Source organism: Mastigoproctus giganteus, chromosome 14 (genome assembly GCF_048544385.1).
Source record: "Mastigoproctus giganteus isolate SK-2022 chromosome 14, ASM4854438v1, whole genome shotgun sequence".
NCBI lineage: Eukaryota > Metazoa > Arthropoda > Arachnida > Uropygi > Thelyphonidae > Mastigoproctus > Mastigoproctus giganteus.
Window position 1 is genome coordinate 85,921,929 of NC_143588.1, and position 18,767 is coordinate 85,940,695.

An 18,767-nucleotide genomic window follows, 5' to 3' on the forward strand; every position below is an offset into this window, starting at 1 on the left:
AATGTATGTAGGTTTTTTTTTAATGAAAACCCCAAACATCACAAAGAGGTAAACTTGGTTTTTTTAAATGAAAACCCCAAACACAAGAGGTATTGGAACCTATAGTACCTAGTACCATGTATGGATTAAAGGTTGAGAAGATGATAGAAGATACTTGTTCACATTAAACTTCTGTAGATTATAATTTTCAGGTAATACGTATGAAGGAAGGTTGTTCCAGAAAATGGAAGTTGAGTGAATAAATGAGGAAGAAGAAAAGTTGGTTCTGCGAGTTTAAAATTGGACAGCAAAAGGACGTTGACTGGTTGCAGCATGTGCTCAGATTGCTTTGGAAGAGAGAGAGAGAGAGAGAGAGAGAGAGAGAGAGAGAGAGAGAGGGGGGGGGGAGAATTATAGAAGCCAGTTCAGAACAGTGCCCATGGAAGTATCTATAGAAAAGGCATGCAGCAGAAGTGGGGAGAATTTGTTAAAGATGAATCATTAATTAACCTAATTGCCCTCTTTTGAATGGAATCTAGAAGCCTGAGAGAGGTTTTGGGGGCGCTGCCCCAGATGTGGGAACAATATTCTATGTTAGGGCAGATTTGCAATTTGTACAAAGTGAACAGCTGTTTTGAAGAAAAGTAATGCCTAGAGTGAAATAGAAAGTCCAGTTTTTTGGATGCAAAGGAAGATGTAATGTGCTTATGCCAAGAGAGATTAGAAGTCAGGGTAATCCCCAATAGAGATATATCATCTTGCCTAGAAATCAGAGTGTCATTGAAGTATGAGATAGAAGACAGGATTAAAATCAACTAGGTTATCTTTGCTGTACTGGAGAATTACCTGGAGATCAGCATTTAAGGAATTGGTAGTGGATATTCGAGAAGTTGAGGCTGTTTGTGCAGGGCGAGGTTTTTCAAACTGGAAGGTAGAATACAGTGTGCCGTCATCAGCAAAACTATGGGTAGGATTTCTGGTCAATGGATGAAGGTCATTAATATACAAGAGGAAAAGAGTGGGAGAAAGAACTGAACCTTGGAGAACATCAGAATTAGTGGAGAAGTTAGAAGACAGAGAGCCATCACCAGCAGTGAGCAGTCAGAGAAAAAACTGTACATTATATGTTTGATTAAATGTACATTATATGTTTTTGATTAAAATATTTTAAGATGAATAAGGCTCATTTTTAAGAAAGCATTGTACTATTGTATGATATTTGAAATTGGCCATTCATTAAGTTACTAAAATTTCAGTATATCTTTCAATAGAGACCTCATAGAGACATAATTTTGGGACCAACAGATCAATTTCCTTTAGAATCTGCAACTTTTTCTCTGGAGGTATGATTTTTTTTTTTTTTTTTGTTTATAGTGTAATTAGCTTCATTGGTGGGAGGAGTGCAGGTTTTTTTAAAGAGGTAACTATTCCAGTAATATGGGATACCCGAAATCTGGCACTGCCGTGGTCCTGTAAATTCCAGGTTATTATGTACACTTTTACTGTACTACTGTGAAATAAGTATAGCCTATTTAAAATTTGTTTATTGAAACAGTAAAGATGTTTTAAGGAATTTTAAGGTTACTGATCAGACATTCTTTGATACTTGAAATATAATTTTCTAATTTGTTTTGATGCTGTTTTTTGCTTTCTTTTACATGTTTTTTTTCATTTTTCATTAATAGTTCTTCACCCACACAACAGCGGCTGAAATGCCAAATGCCTCGTTCTCTTAATAGTGAAATATCTTATTTTGGTGCAGGTGGTAAACAAGCTATATTTTTTATTGGTCACGCTACTCGAGTAAGCCTTTATTTTTATATAATTAATTATACATAAATTTGAATGTATGAGGGCTGTTCTGAAAATACACCGAGATCAATTCTCTGAGTCTGAGTCATTTGAGAGGTTGGTAAGGGTCTCCTTTTCGAAATAGCATCCTTCACATTCTAGACACCTTTTACAGCAGTTCACTAGCTTCTGAAACGTGCTGGAGCCCATTTTCTGAAAGGCGTTGCAGAATAGTGGATGTGGCAGATTTAACTTCTTCATTTGTGTTAAATTTTTTTCCTCTCAACTCTTTTTTTGAGTCTCAGGAAAGCCCAGAAATCGCATGGTGTGAGGTCTGGGTTGTATGGAGGATGGTCTAGTGGTTGACCACCAATTTTCGATAAAGCTTGCATTGCTGGTTGTGTGATATGTGGCCTAGCATTATCTTGAAGAAGAAGAAACCATTCTTGATTAAGCAGCTCTGGTCTTTTTTTTGCAAATTGCTCCTTTGAGTTGAACTCGCAACATGTTAGCGTAATATTCTCCATTTACAGTTTGTTTCTCAGGAACCCAGTGCTGCAGTATTATTCTGTGGGCATCAAAAAACAAAATCAACTTTTGTTTTTTGATGAACCAAAAACTCAATTTTTTGGAGGTGGTGAATTGTGGTGTTTCCATATGCTTGACTGTTGTTTGGACTCAGGATCAAAATATTTAATCCAGGACTTGTCACACGTGATTATTTTATTGAAAAAGTTGGACTCTTCTTCCACCTTGTCTATAAAGGCTTGACGAAGTTAAACGCAGCATTCTTTTTGTTCTGCGGTAAGATTGCGCAGTACCCATCTTGCGCATTTCATCGTTCACTGAGGTTGATGGATGCCCGCTTCTTTGTTCATCTCTTATGCTTTTTTTCCATCCTTAAAATGCTTCCACTATTTAAATATGGCCATTCTGCCCAAAACTTCTGCACCGTATTCTTCTTGAATTATCTCAAACGTATTCTGACCACTTTTGCCTAACTTTGCACAAAATGCAATCGTGATTCTTTCTCTAATAATTAACAAAATATCTTTCTCATCCCTCATCATAAAACACATTTCACATAAACTTTATAATGAACACAAAAATGAATACTACATGATACATTTGCACAAACTAACTAAGAAAAGGTGGGGGAACATTCCTAGACCGCAAACATGTCACTCGTTTCCATAGCAACAAAGCAGTGTTGCTAGTCTGCGTATTTTCACAACAGCCCTCGTATGTAGCATTGTATTTTATACTGTAGCTTTTTTAATATAAATAGTGTTAGTAATATTTCAGAACTTAACTGGATAACTCTGTCACTGAAGGGAGAGTATGAGTTCTGCTAAAGTGGTAAATACTTAAATTAAACTTATTAAATTTTCTGTAAATTATTTCTTGAAAGTTTTAATAGATCACAATGAAGGTAATTTAGAATTATTTGAAAATAATAGTAAAACAAAGGCAGTGGATAAAATAGAATACCATTCTCACTTGCAGTATTTGTTATTATCTGTATGAAGTTTTGGTTCACTGTTATGTTATTCCGTGAAGTTCTTGATGATTCCCAGAATGCTTAGTGACTATATTTAGTTTTCATTTCTTCTTTTATGGGCAGTGTTTATGTTTTGATGATGATGAAACCTGTTATATATGGCTTTACTCCATGTGGGAAAAACACAAAATAAATATAAATCTTGCCATTCAACGGTGTGTGTGTGTGTGTGGGGGGGGTGAGAGAGAGAGAGAGAGAGAGAGAGAGAGAGAGAGAGAGAGAGAGAGAGAGAGAGAGAGAGAGAGACCCAGACAAACTCAGTAGGAAGTAAATTTTTTCCAGATATACTTCAGTAAGCACATAATTCTGTTCAGTCAGTTTTGTGTTATTTCTAATTGTTGATTCTCTTAACTTAACAAATCTTAAACTTTGAAATGTATATCAATATGCAGTACTGCATATGGGTAGCATTAATCCCAGAGTGACATACGAACTGTGTGGTACTACAGGGTAGTGGAAAGTAAAAAAAAAGACTGGAACTGATTGTGCATTCAGATATGAAGTTCTCTGAACAATGCAGACAAACTGACAGGACAGCTCATTGTGTTTTGTCAATAATTTACAGAATTTTGGTAGCAGGGATAAGGTGGTGATTATCCCACTGTAAAAGGTAATGGTCAGGCCACATCTTGAGTACTGCATACAGGCTTGGAGGCCTCATTTTAGAAAGAATGTGAGCTACTGGAATGAGTATGGAGAAGGGCAGCAAGATTGGTCGGTGGGGGGACAAAGGAGTGCTCTTATCATTTCTTCAGCTCTGCCAATTGCAGTATCTGGAAACTAAGCACTTGTGAGGTGGTGCGCCTCCGTAGCCAGGTGGGAAGGAGCAGCAGTGCGTAGCACACGCTTCTTGATTAAACCGGGGTTTGAACCCATCACCACCAAATACGGAGGATGCGGAAAGGTCAGTGAATGACCACCGCATATCCCCGGAGCAATATGGACTTAGTTGCTAATGCTCCTAAAAACCAAATAACAAACAAACAAACAACAAACTTGTGAGGTGATCGGATCGAGGATTGAGCCAGCTCAATACTGATGGGATTCTTTCTCTTGCTCAAACCACACGAGGGGGTCACGAATTCAAATCGAGGAAGGACAGTTGCAGAATATATGTGCGAAAGTTTTCCTTTAGCCAATGGGTGGTTGATTGTTGGAACAACAAACTTCTGTCTGTTGTTGTGGAAGTTGATAATTTAAATAAATTCAAGAAAGAACTAGACTAGGGCCAGCGAACCTATGGCATGCATGGCCAAGGTGACACATACAAGAATATTTTTTTGCCCAGCAGTCAAGTAAAAGAAACTTAGGTTAGTAGTGCACAGGCAATCAAAAATGTTTTTTCATAAAACCTATCAGCAGTTTTGGCACACGCTCTCAAACAAGGTTTGCCAGCCCTGAATTAGACAAGCTATTGGAGGGAATGAATAGGTGAAATGTGAGGTGATGTGTTTGTTTTTTTTTTTTTTTTTTTTTTGCTGATGCTGTATAAGCTTGCTTTTTTGCATCATTTGCCGCTGCTGATGCTAATATTAAGGGTAAATGAAATATTTTGTGCTGAGTTATTTGTCAAACTAGTTGTAACCCTTCCCCTCTACTCCGCCATTCGAATTTATGTATAGTCTAGTTACAGTTACTCATGAAATGACATTTTGGAAATGGAATACCCTTGTGCAAGTTTCTACGGTCTTTATAGAGTCAAACCTAACCAGGTTCCAGAGAAGTGGGGGGGGGAGACAAGCAGCATCGAGGACAATCTCTGAGGTAGTCTTTGCATTGCCGATTTGGTCATGAATATTTTGAATGATTTTTGTACTTGTTGAAAGCTTTGGATTGCTTTTTAGTCATGTACATAAATTTTCCCACCTGTTGAATGCGCCCTACATTCAATGAAGATTCTCAGGGCATTCTTGGCGTGTGGTCTCAGCTAATCTTGTTGAGAGTGTTCTCTTTTTTGCAATTACCTGCCTGGATCCATACTTTGGTGGATTGGGAACTTGTCTGCATTATACACTAAGTGGTATGTTTATTATATCTAATAAAGTGTATCCACTTTATTAGATATGTTTACCCATTATTTGAAATGTAGCACTCCTCCAGTAACAGCATCTCATGTTCTTACCATGCAATATAAAGCAAGTAGAAAGATATGTAGGGATGGGTAGCATTAATCCCAGAGTGACATACTTCACTCTGGGATTAATGCATTTGTACAATTCAGTGTGAGGTCTACATTTGTACAATTCAGTGTTAGGATGGGCAAGATGACTGATTTAAGTGACTGAATGTAGCAAGGTAGTTGGTGCCAGATTTCGTATGGATATTTTGGAGACTGCAACCCTGCTTAGGTTTTTATGCATGGCCATTTCTTTGGTATATTAGATTAGTCCAATAACCAAATAAGATCTATTAATGGTTCAGAAGCAGTTTGTTGATGTGAGAGACCAATGGTGGCTGACAAGAATTGTGTAGAGTACAGTCAGTCAAATAACAACTCAATATAACTGTGGTAACCAAAGAGGTGTTTCAGAACATGCAACCAATCACATCTTATGAATAGGGTTTTGCAGCTGATGAACAAACTGAATTCCACTCCTGTCAGCAATAAACAATTTATTGCTGCAGTGGGCTTAGCAATGCCAATACTGGGCAGTGGAGGATTGAAAAATATTGCCTGGTCTGATGAAACCCACCTCCTGATGTTTCATACTGATGGGTGGACCAGAATATGAATTTCAGTCTGTGAATTCACCTTGCCAGGTGTTAACAGTCCTGGCTGGTAGTGGTAGTGTAATGGTATGGGTTATCCTGTGGTATAGATAACCAAAGGGGTGAGTGTTTTCATGGTGCAGATTGTGCCCTTTGATAGCAGTATAGCAACATTTGGATGTCTAAGGTTATCTGGAAATTGTTTTTGACTAGGCTCATCCCTTCATGGCTGCAGTGTATCCATCTGGGAATGGGTCCTTCAAGCAGATTAATTATTATGAATCAACAGGGATTACCTTTATTTTAGATATAGGAAGCTTCTCTTCCAACTCTCCTAGTCCAACTCGCTAATAATTCTTGGGGAAGGTGATATCAATTTTGCAAAACATGTGGGACATCTTCCCCACTGTCAGAACCGTAGTGTTCAGACCATGCGGTCTCAACAATGAGCGCTCAAGACTTCTATCTTCAAACACCATACCTCTGTTGTTTTTGTTATTTGGTTTTTAGGAGCATTAGCGACTAAGGCCATATTGCTCCGGGATATGCGGTGGTCATTCCTTGACCTTTCCGCATACTCCGTATTTGGTGGTGACGGACCATACCTCTGGCAGCAAGGAAACTATTACGTGGATTGGCATAAAATTAGATTTTTGAAGGTCTAAACTGCTTAATAAATCGGTCCATATTTATTAAGCAGTTTAGACCTTCAAAAATCATAAATCGGTCCATATTTATTAAGCAGTTTAGACCTTCAAAAATCTAATTTTATGCCAATCCACGTAATAGTTTCCTTGCTGCCAGAGGTATGGTGTTTGAAGACAGAAGTCTTGAGCGCTCATTGTTGAGACCGCATGGTCTGAACACTACGGTTCTGACAGTGGGGAAGATGTCCCACATGTTTTGCAAAATTGATATCGCCTTCCCCAAGAATTATTAGCAAGTTGGACTAGGAGAGTTGGAAAAGAAGCTTCCTATATCTAAAATAAAGGTAATCCCTGTTGATTCATAATATAATAGAATATAGGAATTATTGAGCACTTAATAGCTCTCTATTATCAAAATAGATTAATGCATCACATCACAAGGCTAAATTTGTACAGAAGTTGTTCCAGGCACACGACAGTGAATTCAGCCTATGGTGGCGCCTCCGTAGCCAGGTGGGAAGGAGCAGCAGTGCGTAGCACACGCTTCTTGATTAGACTGGGGTTCGAGCCCGTCACCACCAAATAAGGAGGATGCGGAAAAGTAAGGGAATGACCACTGCATATCCTGGAGCAATATGGCCTTAGTTGCTAATGCTCCTAAAAACCAAATAACAATAAATAACTCAGCCTATGGTGGCGCTTCCGTAGCCAGGTGGGAAGGAGCAGCAGTGTGTAACACATGCTTCTTGATTAGACCGGGGTTCGAGCCCGTCACCACCAAATACGGAAGATGCAGAAAGGTACTGGGAATGACCACCGCATATTCCTGGAGCAATATGGCCTTAGTTGCTAATGCTCCTAAAAACCAAATAACAAATCAGCCTATGGTAGTGACCTTCTCAGTCACCAGATCTCAAACCAGTTGGGCAGTGGAATGACCAGCATGTGGCAAACAAGCTCTTTGGAGAGATTGCAGTCATCCAATTTACAACTATGGGAAGCAGTTGAGTGTATGGACCATCATCTCTGTGATATGCTTTTGGCACCTTGTTGAGTTTATGCCATAGTAAATCTAGGCTGTTGCAAGGACTAAAGGGGAACCTACTCATTGTTAGCTAGGTGTTCCTAATAAAGGCCACTTAATATATTTCTTGCTTTTTTTTTTGCAATTATTGCTTAAAATGTCTTGTCAATAATAATGGGGAGTAGGCTGTAGTGTGATGATAGGCTCCTGAGTCTGCCATTACTCTTTGTCTTGTCCTTTATGTATTATTTTGAGGAGTGCTTGTTTTCAAATTTTGTGGTAGATGCCTTTTGCTAAGCATTTGTCATAAAGTATTTTAAGGCTAGTGATTGCAGTTTTTTTCTCTTCTGTTAATTGTTATTTCTGTTATTCATTTTCCATTACATTTACTCTAATAATTTCTCCTAGAATAATAAAGAAATCAAAAATAATAACTGGCTTCTGGTATTTTGGTACAGCAGTGCTGTAGCAGCAGTTTCTGAACTTTGTGTCTCACTGTATACAGTTGAGATAATGGAATGAATATGATGAGAAGTGGAAATCAAAATCAATATTTAGATTTCCTGACTTTGAACAAAGTGCCGAAAAACTAAATATAATAATATTTGGATTATGTGTAATTTTTCAGCACTTCACTATCTGATTTTAGGACTGTATTTTTCTGTGCTGAATGCTGTGGTTCCACAAGAGGTAGTCTTGCTGGGATCTAGATATTTATTATTTTTGATTTTTTTTTTCTATAGTAGTATCAATTTTATTTTTGAGTAATTTCAGGTTCTGTTTTTGTAGTCATACTCTTTATTATAGGTTCTTATAGAAGTATATTCCTACAGGTCATTTTCTTGGTCATCTTTTGTGATCGGTTTTTCTAGTGATGTTTTTCACATGGGTTCCACCTGTTGTATGGATATAGTTCTCCCAGAATGATTTGATATGGGGTCAGCCTGTATGCTAGTCTCTTAAAGGTCTTTGTTACCTGTAGTTTGTACCAAGTCCCTCCGTATATCTTTTGTGTTCATTCTGCAAATGTTTCAGTGTATTTCAGCCAAAGCACACTATTTTTTATTATTATTTTTTGTTAGGTACAGTAGCCCTCCTATCCAATTTAATTGGGACTGATAAGTTGATCGGTTAATCAAAAAAGTCGGTTAAAGCAGGTAATCATAAAAAAAAAAAAAAAGTTTACATATGTGCCTTAAGAATTTTATTTTCACTTAAAGCATGTACTTTTATGTTTATTTACATAAAATCAATAATTTTCATTTGTTTAAATTACGAAATGTGACATTTTGCAGCATATTGCTCCCCTTTCTTTTTTATAAACATTACATCAATGACTCTTGAATCAGGTTGTTGTTCATTGTAATATAAAGCTGTATCTACTATGTTTTTGGCAGCTGAAATCAGTTAATAAACTGTGTTCTTCATTATCTTCTTCTAATTCAAGACTTTTGTCAGCCTTAGACCAAATTTTCTCCAAGACTTAGCAAATGTTGAACTTAGAATTTCATTCCATGTTAGTGTATATTTTAAACATATTTGATATTGATAACTTGTAACAATTTTATAAGATTGTTACAAGTTATCATTATTACAAGTCATCTTGTATTTTTTTTCCAACATTGAGCTCAAAAATTTCCCTATGTTATCTCTAGATATCTAGAAACCCTTGATTCATAGGCTGAATCAAAAATGTTAAATTTGGTAATAAAAACATGGACTTTGTTTCTTTCTTAAAGTTCCCTATAATTAGTATGTGAAGAAGCATTATCAAGGAAGGGAGAGAGATGTCGGTAAATTCAGTAAGTCAGTTAAGTGGAGGTCGTTTAAGAAGTCTTCTGCAATAGTTGGTTTCCCCTCTGGGAACCATTTGTTTTCACCCTGGAACTATTTCTTTACCAGTTTCTTCTTCTTTTTTTTTTTTTTTTTTTCATTTATATAGTTTATGCCTTTGGTAAAGCTGATTGTTACCTAGCCATATTTTCTGCTGTTTTTAAGTTGCTCTGATTTCTCCTAGTTGAAAAAAATTTTTTTTTTTTTTTATTCTTTCCAAATTTGTCCCATTTAATACAGATAGGCCATGCACTTAAGAGGTGGATGGTTGGTGCTTGGGATAATCTCAGTTGTCCCATGATCACTTATTGATAATTCCTACTTCACCATCTAGGACTTACCAGGCAATTTTGTGTTGGAGTTATAATAGTTAGATCAGTAGTAGTAGTAGTGGCATGTGATGCAAGAAAGCAGTGTATGAGCTTATGCAGCATCAGCCAAAAAAAAAAAAAAAAAATTCACACAACGACAACCATTCCCTCTAAATGTTTGTCCAGTTCCTCCTTAAATTTATTTAACCTATCAACTTACACCGACAAATGGAAGTTTGTTCCAGTAATTAACCACCCGCTGGCTAAAGGAAATTTCCGCACATCTATTCTACATCTGTCTTTCCTTAATTTGAATAATTTATGCCCCCTTAGGTTCGTAATCTGTACAAGTGGAAGAATCCCATCAGAATTCAGCGTGTCCAACCCATTCAAGGCCTTATACACCTCAATCAGATCACTGCACAGGTGCCTAGTCTCCAGCAATTGCAATTTGCAGAACTTAAGCCTCTTTTGGTAAGAGGATCTCTTCATTCCCCTCACCAATCTTGTTGCTCTTCTCTGTACATGTTCAAGCAAATCTACATCCTTCCTAAAATGAGGCCTCCAGACCTGTACGCAGTACTCATGGCGTGGCCTGACCATTGCCTTATACAGAGGGACAATCACCTCTTTTTCCCTGCTAGCAAAATTCCTATATATCATTGACAAAACCCCATGACCTGCCCTGGCAGCCTGTCTGAGTAATGCAGACAGGCTTCCAGGGCAGGTCATGGGGTTTTTTCAATGATATATAGGAATATTGCTAGCAGGAAAAAGGAGTTTTCCTTGCTAGTTTAGTTTCAGTTGCCTGACTACTTCTTTCATTACTTGTTAGCAGACCATCAAGATATTTGCATTTGTCTACTTTGTAATACCATCTTTTTGTCCATTTTAATTGTTACTTCCTTTTCATCCTTTCCCTTCTATTATAATTTTAACCTTAAAATTTGTTCTCATTCCATATTCTTCACAACTTCCTTTAAGCCTTTCCAACAAAATCTGAGTCCTCTCTACTGGATGAGTTATCAGCACTTTATCATATGCAAACTTCCCTGCCTGTACAGTTTTATTCATTATCTTTTTACTATCCATCTGTCTCTCTAACTGTTACCTCTGCACATATATTGAACAGTTGTCCTTTGATTCTTATAATTCCTTTAACAATTATGTATCTCTCCAATCAGTAACACCAACAACTTTTCACACTTTTTCCTATAAAATGTTATTCACAAAACAAAATGTAAACATTCGTTTCTATATTTCTTTCCATCAGAACTATTTCTATTGCACCCCTTATTCTCTCTCTCAAATCATATTGTTTCTCTCCTATCATTTCTCATTTCCCCCATTCTTTTCCTCAGTCTTCTTTGGTTTATTAACATTATGTCACTTTTTCTGCATATAATATCAAACTAATTGTTCTGAAATGCTTACATTTGGTTGCACGTGTAGGATTTATCTGTTTTATAATACAGTTGCTACACACATAAATAAGTTTTGGATTGAGTTAAAGCAAGAATTTATCACAAGTGTGAGATTTTTTTTTTTTTTTTTTTTTTGTAGGATGCTACAAAGGAAAAGGCTTCTTACCTATTTTTCTTAAGGCTTCTTACCTATTTTTTCTCCATTGTACAAACATTATTCTTAATTGGAGGCAATCCTGTGTGAGAGATGATGGAAGCTTATACACTGGTGTGCAAAACTTAAGGACCAACACTGTTTCTAAAGGTTACAACTACAAAATCAAACATCTGGATGACTTTACCCGGGGTCGAATAATTGGGAAGCTTGAGGAAGGTCGAAGTGCAAGGAGGGTGGCTGCAGAGTTCGGTATTGCCCATAGCATAGTATCACATGCATGGTCGGCCTTCAGAACGACAGGTACAGCTGTTCGAAGGACCAGTGGTAGTCATCCACGAAAAACAACGCCCAATGATGACTGCCATATACTCCTACAGGCCAAAAGGGGCCGACACCAGAAAGCGGGATCCATTGCAAACCAGCTGCACAGGATGCAGGATATTGTAGTTTATTGTGGCCAGGCAAATCCACAAAGGTGGACTGTTTGCCCAACGGCCAATACGCTGTGTCCCTTTAACACCTGCCCATCAGAGACATTGTTTACAGTGGTGCATCGAACACAAGGACTGGACAACAGCGCAATGGGTAAGGTATTCTTTACTGATGAGAGTAGATTCAGGCTCAGCAGTGATTCTGAATGTCAACTAATCTGGTGAGAGGTTGGCACATGGTATCACCCCTCAAACGTCACTGAAAGAGATTGATATGGTGGTCGAGGTGTTCTCGTCTGGGTAGGCGTTATCTTGGATGGATGTACGCAACTCCAGATACTGGAAGGCGGTACTGTAACCAGTGCACGCTATTGAGGTAATCCTTCCCCATGTGCATCTGTTCCGACATGCCATTGGCCCAGAATTTGTGTTTATGGATGATAACACCACACCCCATCACACTGCAGCTGTTGATATGCTTTTGGAAAGTGAGGACATTGTTCGTATGGATTGGCCTGCCCGTTCCACCAATCTAAATCCCATCGCACACATATGGGACATTGGGGAGATGCCTAGCGGCATGGCCACACCCACCAGAAAATGTTCACCAGCTGAAGATGGCATTGACAGAGGAATGGATGATGTTACTGCAAGAACTTATCAACAACATTGTTCTAAGTTTGGACAGGCAGTGCAAAGCCTGCATCGACATTAGGGGTGGCCATATTTCCTACTGAGGACCACCTCTTCCCTTTGTTCCATCTTTGGCAGTGATGCATCATCTGTGTCATGGCAGCCAGTGCTATGTTGCAATTTTTGAATAAAGTCCCTCTGTACCGTTTTGTTTCCGTTGTTGTGTTGTCTTTGTTTCCTTCATCACTTCTTTACCTCATTATGTTCCTTTATTATGCTTTTCTCATATCCAGACCACTCCTATGAGAAGCTACAGGTGAAAACCTGACTGGTTTTTTTTTTTTTTTTTTTTTTTTTAGGAGCATTAGCAACTAAGGCCACATTGCTCCGGGATATGCGGTGGTCATTCCCTGACCTTTCCGCATCCTCCGTATTTGGTGGTGACGGGCTGGAACCCCGGTCTAATCAAGAAGCGTGTTCTACGCACTGCTGCTCCTTCCCACCTGGCTACGGAGGCGCCTGAACCTGACCGGTCCTTAAGTTTTGTACACCAGTGTATAACTGAATAGTTGTGTATAATTTTCAGTTACCATTGTTTCACCTCATGTGGAAAAAGTTTGGTTTAAATCCTGTCATGATGGAAGGAATTATTATTTTTTTTTTTTCCCACATTGTGGCTGAGTTAGGCAGTTTTGTGCAAGACTTACATACCCCTTCTCCCAACAGAAATGTGAAAAATCCAATAAATTAGGAAACAAGCTGTAGAAAAACTTAATTTACAGGCAATACACTGACGCCATATAGGCTTAGTTATTTTGGTGCAAAAACAAACAACAATCAATACAAGAGAAAATTGTATCAGTGAGCATAAAGAATCATAATCCAGCAAAGGCAACAAAGTGCAGTTTTTCTTTTGTAGGCAGAAATATATGCTACTAGCAACAGCATGTGTCTATTTCAATTTTCCTTATCCCAATGAAAGATATCTTAGGGAAGACTATTTCAGGGCTTATCTATACCTGTCTGTAACTGAAGTAAACAGCTCAGTTGGATTCTTTTGTTGTTAAGTTCATTTGGTGTGCATCAATGAATTGATAGTGCATAAATAAAGTTAAGACTTTATTTAACATACAAAACTAATTGCTATGTCATTAAGAGCCAGAATGGATTAACTCTCAAAACAATTTTTACTTTTTTTGACCAACCTGGAGTAGTAGTAGTAGTAGTGGCATGTGATGCAAGAAAGCAAGCGTATGAGCTTATGCAGCATCAGCCAAAAAAAAAAAAAAAAAAAAAATTACAAAACAATCCCCTCTAAATATTTGTCCAGTTCCTCCTTAAATTTATTTAACCTATCAACTTCCACAATGACAGATGGAAGTTTGTTCCAGCAATTAACCACCCACTGGCTAAAGGCAAATTTCCACACATCTATTCTACATCTGTCCTTCCTCAATTTCAATTTATGCTCCCTTAGATTCGTAATCTGAACAAGTGGAAGAATCCCATCAGAATTCAGCGTGCTCAACCCATTCAAGGCTTTATACACCTCAATCAGATCACCTTGCAGGTGCCTAGTCTCCAGCTGCTATAATTTGCAGAACTTAAGCCTCTCCTGGTAAGAGGATCCCTTCATTTCCCTCACCAATCTTGTTGCCCTTCTCTGTACACGCTCAAGCAAAGAGTACATAGAAAGCTTCACCACTTGGCAGAATGGTGTGATCTCAATCAGCTGTATTTTTGATCTGATCAACTTATGGATTTTTCAACATGTCTGTAACTTTGAAATTAAATATAATATTTTCATAATTTGTTCAAGAGGTTAGTCCACTCTGCCTCATAATACCTCATATTAATTGCATATCAACTATTACCATCAAGTGATTCATAATTTAATGTGCTTAACTGCTATAAAACTTTTAGTAATATTAAGAGAGCCCCAGTTGTTTAGGATTACTCATTTCAATTACTGGAGCTGTTGTCCAGTGTTCTTATGAGAGTGGTTCAAAAAATAAGGTAACATGGGTACTTGTGAGAAGACGTAATTATAGTATTATGAAATTACTTGATGACTAATGTATAACTATGCATTTATCTCATTGAGGGGTGAAATTATCTATATTCTTTTGGGAAAAGGGTTTAACCCTAATTGAACATGCATGACTATGTTGAAGTGCCTTTTGCTAAAGGCTCAAACAAGTGAAAATCTGAAGGGAGGCAAGTCCAGAATGTAAGATGGATACTCCAGCACCACTCACAGATTGTATTTCAACTGCTAATGCATCTGTGTGTCAGTGGAAGGCAGTATTCCACAACTTTCCCTTCACAGCACACCTTAAGTTATCCATGGCACAATAAAGCACATCAAAATGTTAATCCCCCAAAAAGCATAGTTTACGGCAATATTTAATATAAGTATGCTATAATTTACAATAGAATCAATTGTTATTTTTCCAACAATCCAATGGAAATTGGCTCATGCATATATTAATATTTTGTGAACCCTAAATCACTGTACAAAAGCAAAGCCAAAAAAAAAAAAAAATTCTATTAGTATTAAACCAAACAACTACACATACCTTCGATGTGATACTTGTGCCTGCTTTACTGAACACAGACGGCTGATTCATGGTGCAATAATCGACAATACAAGCCTCATTTCTTCATCAATGGATCTGAGTCTCTCCCTCTGATGTTTTAATTTCAATCAAGGTCAAAAAGCCCAGTCCATGCAAATATGTAGTCAAAAATGGTAATAACACATTATTTGCCATCTTGGAGCTAGCCAGGTATTCTCAGTTGTTAATTTCTAATCATAATACATATAGTATTATTTATAGGTATACAGCTTCAGCAAAGTTCTTGGCATACCAATTGTGGAAAACCACATCTTACATTAGGAGTCATGGATATTTATGTTGAATTTGTGACCTTAGTTTCTGCAGTATTTGAAATAACACTCAGCATTGATTATGGACCCACATTTCATAAAGTTGAATAAAAGAATGCTTCCACAATCCCAAAACACACTTGTCATGACTTTTCTTACAGTTAATGTGGTCTTGATTTGTTTACAGGGAATTCAGGATAGTTCTTGTTTGAAGATAATAAAGCACTCAAAAAAACTATGTTTGTGTTATTATTATTTCCGAATTGGAAATATACATATTTCCAAATTTGTTACATTCAGTACATTTCCATGTACATAATGGAGTCAGATGTCTTGTGGTATTTTATTATCACTTTTTCAGCTGTGTTTGCAATATCACCATCACAAAAGATCACTTCGGTCACAAGAACTTTGAACATAGGACAAAGCAAAAGAAAGCTCATAGACAGAGTAAATGAACACAAGGAGGATATTGAAAAATGCAGAGTAACAAATTCAGACCAGCTTCATACATGAGCAGAGGACCACAAATCAGCATTTTCTAAAACATCAGTACTAGCCACAGACTATACCATAACCATAGACTACAAAGTATAAAGAAGCCTTTTTAATAGGAGTTAATAAAGGAATTCAGATTGATAACAGCCACATATACATCTTTAATAATAGAGGCCCAACGCAAATTAAAAATAAGTTTAAACTTCTTAACCACCTCCAACCAAACAAAACTCTTCCCCCCCGATTAAGAAGTAGACTGTTGCCTAGCTCAATCCCTACCAAAACATGTTCTTGTGACCAAAATGATCTTTTGTGATAGTGATATTGCAAAGAAAGCTGTCACTGAAGAAGTGGTAAGAAAATATCACGAAACATTTGACTCTATTGTGTACATATTCTCAATTTGGAAATAAACATAATAATACCAATGTACGTTTTTGAGTGCTTTATTATCTTCAAACAGCATAGTTTACCTATGCATCTTGCCCCTCAAGGAATATTGTGAATACTTCTATATCATTGAATCCAGTTTCATTTCTGGGTTGTTTGTTCTTGTTGTTGTTTGTTTGTTGTTTGGTTTTTAGGAGCATTAGCAGCTAAGGCCATATTGCTCCGGGATATGCGGTGGTCATTCCCTGACCTTTCCGCATCCTCCGTATTTGGTGGTGATGGGCTCGAACCCCGGTCTAATCAAGAAGCGTGTGCTACGCACTGCTGCTCCTTCCCATCTGGCTATGGAGGTGCCCATTTCTGGGTTGTGGTGACGCCTCCATCATCACACCTGTTTTCCTAACAGCATCTCTCTCTCTCTCTCATCACCGTCCTGTTCAGAAACTCTGCCTTTGTTACATACAGCTACAACAAAGTTAACAACTACCCCCCCCCCCCCACCCATTTGCACTGTCTTTTGTTATGTCAGTTTGTTGGATACCGCTATATACACACACTTTATGGAATCCAATCTGCTTAGTGACAATCTTGTACAGTCGTTCAGATTTTCACATGCCTATTTGACAAAACACACTGCTTAATGCTTCTGATGTTATTTGTTTGGATTGTTGGCTTACCACTCCTTGGTTCAGAAATGGTCACATGCCCCTTAAATTCATTACTCCAAAAACACGTGTTTCTTTGACATCATATTTTCTCTCTCTCGCTCTCTCTCTTTCTCTCCGTGAATTCCCAATGAATTTCACTTGATGTAGTCTTTTGTAAGCAAAAATCGAATTACTGAAGGCATTTCCACACTACAGTATATCTCCATGGCACCTTCATTTTGCTTTTATCTGCCAGATATAATAAAAAGGAACAACTGTGTCACCTCTTTGCATTTTTCAGAAACTCTACATGTGTCACCTCTTTGCATTTTTCAGAAACTGTGGAAGTTGATAGGTTAAATAAATTTAAGGAGGAACTGGACAAACATTTAGAGGGAATGGTTGTGTGAATTTTTTTTTTTTTTTTTTTTTTGGCTGATGCTGCATAAGCTCATACACTTCTTTCTTGCATCACATGCCACTACTACTACTACTGCTGATCTAACTATTATAACCCCAACACAAAATTGCCTGGTAAGTCCTAGATGGTGAAGTAGGAATTATCAATAAGTGATCATGGGACAATTGAGATTATCCCAAGCACCAACCACCCACCTCTTAAGTGCATGGCCTATCTGTATTAAATGGGACAAATTTGGAAAGAATAAACAAAAAAAATTTCAACCAGGAGAAATCAGAGCAACTTAAAAACAGCAGAAAATATGGCTTAACAATATTATATTATTTAATTTCTTGATGGTATAAATAACTCTTCTCACAGAACATGGGAAATTTATTGTGACCTCACAATGATTTTGATCTTTTGGCTGCTGTAGTTATTTTGCTAGTTCAAATTCCAGGTTTAATGATACAAGTAAAACATCAAATAATGGCAGCCTGTGACTGTCAGAAAAGGAGCTGCTCAATGTTTTGAAGGTCTGAAGCAGGTCTGTTATGTTAACATAATACAACAGCTGCTCAGCATGTCAAATATTTACTTAGGAATACTTGTATAGTGCTTTAATGAAATGATCCTTATTTATAAGTGGAAGGCTTGATGTTGTTGATTAATTGAAATTTTCTTGTACAGTAGGCTGAACCCACTGTACAACCAAAATCTTTTCTGAGCTGTTGTGGTTGCTAAGGAAAGAGAAACTTCCTACTTATCCTCCTTAAACATTGCCATTATTTAATATGGCTAATTATTCCAATTATTGCCATCCTAAATATTGAAGGTTTCTCAGTTTATTTATATGATTTAAAAATACAAAAAATTATTTTATTATATAATTAGATTGACATAACATATTTTGATTTTACAGATGATATCTAAACCAAAAAATTCCAAAGATGTTCATGAATTATGTATATCTAAAGAAGAATTTGAAAGGAAAGAAAAAAATAAAGAATTTGTATATAGTGGATTTATTAGAAATAGGAAGGCAAGTTATTACTCTGAACTGTTTCTAGTTGTGTAATTTAGTTTTGCAACATATATGGTAGATGTAGTCCTTTTAATTTTACTTAGATGTGAAAGAAAGAGTTACCGCATTTCCCCATGTATAAGGCCGACCGGGCTAGCCGAGTGGGTAAAGTACCTGCCCGGCAACCCAAAGGTTGCGGGTTCGATTCCCGCCTCGGGCTTGGATCAAAGTACTGCAAAAACCTTGGGAGGTGCAATATGGCCACAGAAGCCGATGCGCCAATAACTACCAAATCAAATCAACCCCATGTATAAGACGCTCCCATGTATAAGACACACCTTAATTTTGGGGCCCGAAATTTGAAAAAAAATAAAATGTATTACATAAAGTTATTGAACTCAAGTTTTATTCATCATAA

At 37.3% G+C, this 18,767-nt stretch overlaps 1 protein-coding gene across 1 annotated transcript in view; it reads left to right on the top strand.

The window, feature by feature from the left end:
• The window catches only part of LOC150075318 (structural maintenance of chromosomes flexible hinge domain-containing protein 1-like), a 736,477-nt gene that overhangs the window by 20,144 nt on the left and 697,566 nt on the right, over window positions 1-18,767 (top strand). The window contains exons 6-7 of the mRNA XM_090388445.1: window positions 1,665-1,782; window positions 18,248-18,367. Coding sequence (XP_090244571.1) covers window positions 1,665-1,782; window positions 18,248-18,367 — 238 coding nt within the window. The remainder of the gene's footprint in view (window positions 1-1,664; window positions 1,783-18,247; window positions 18,368-18,767) is intronic.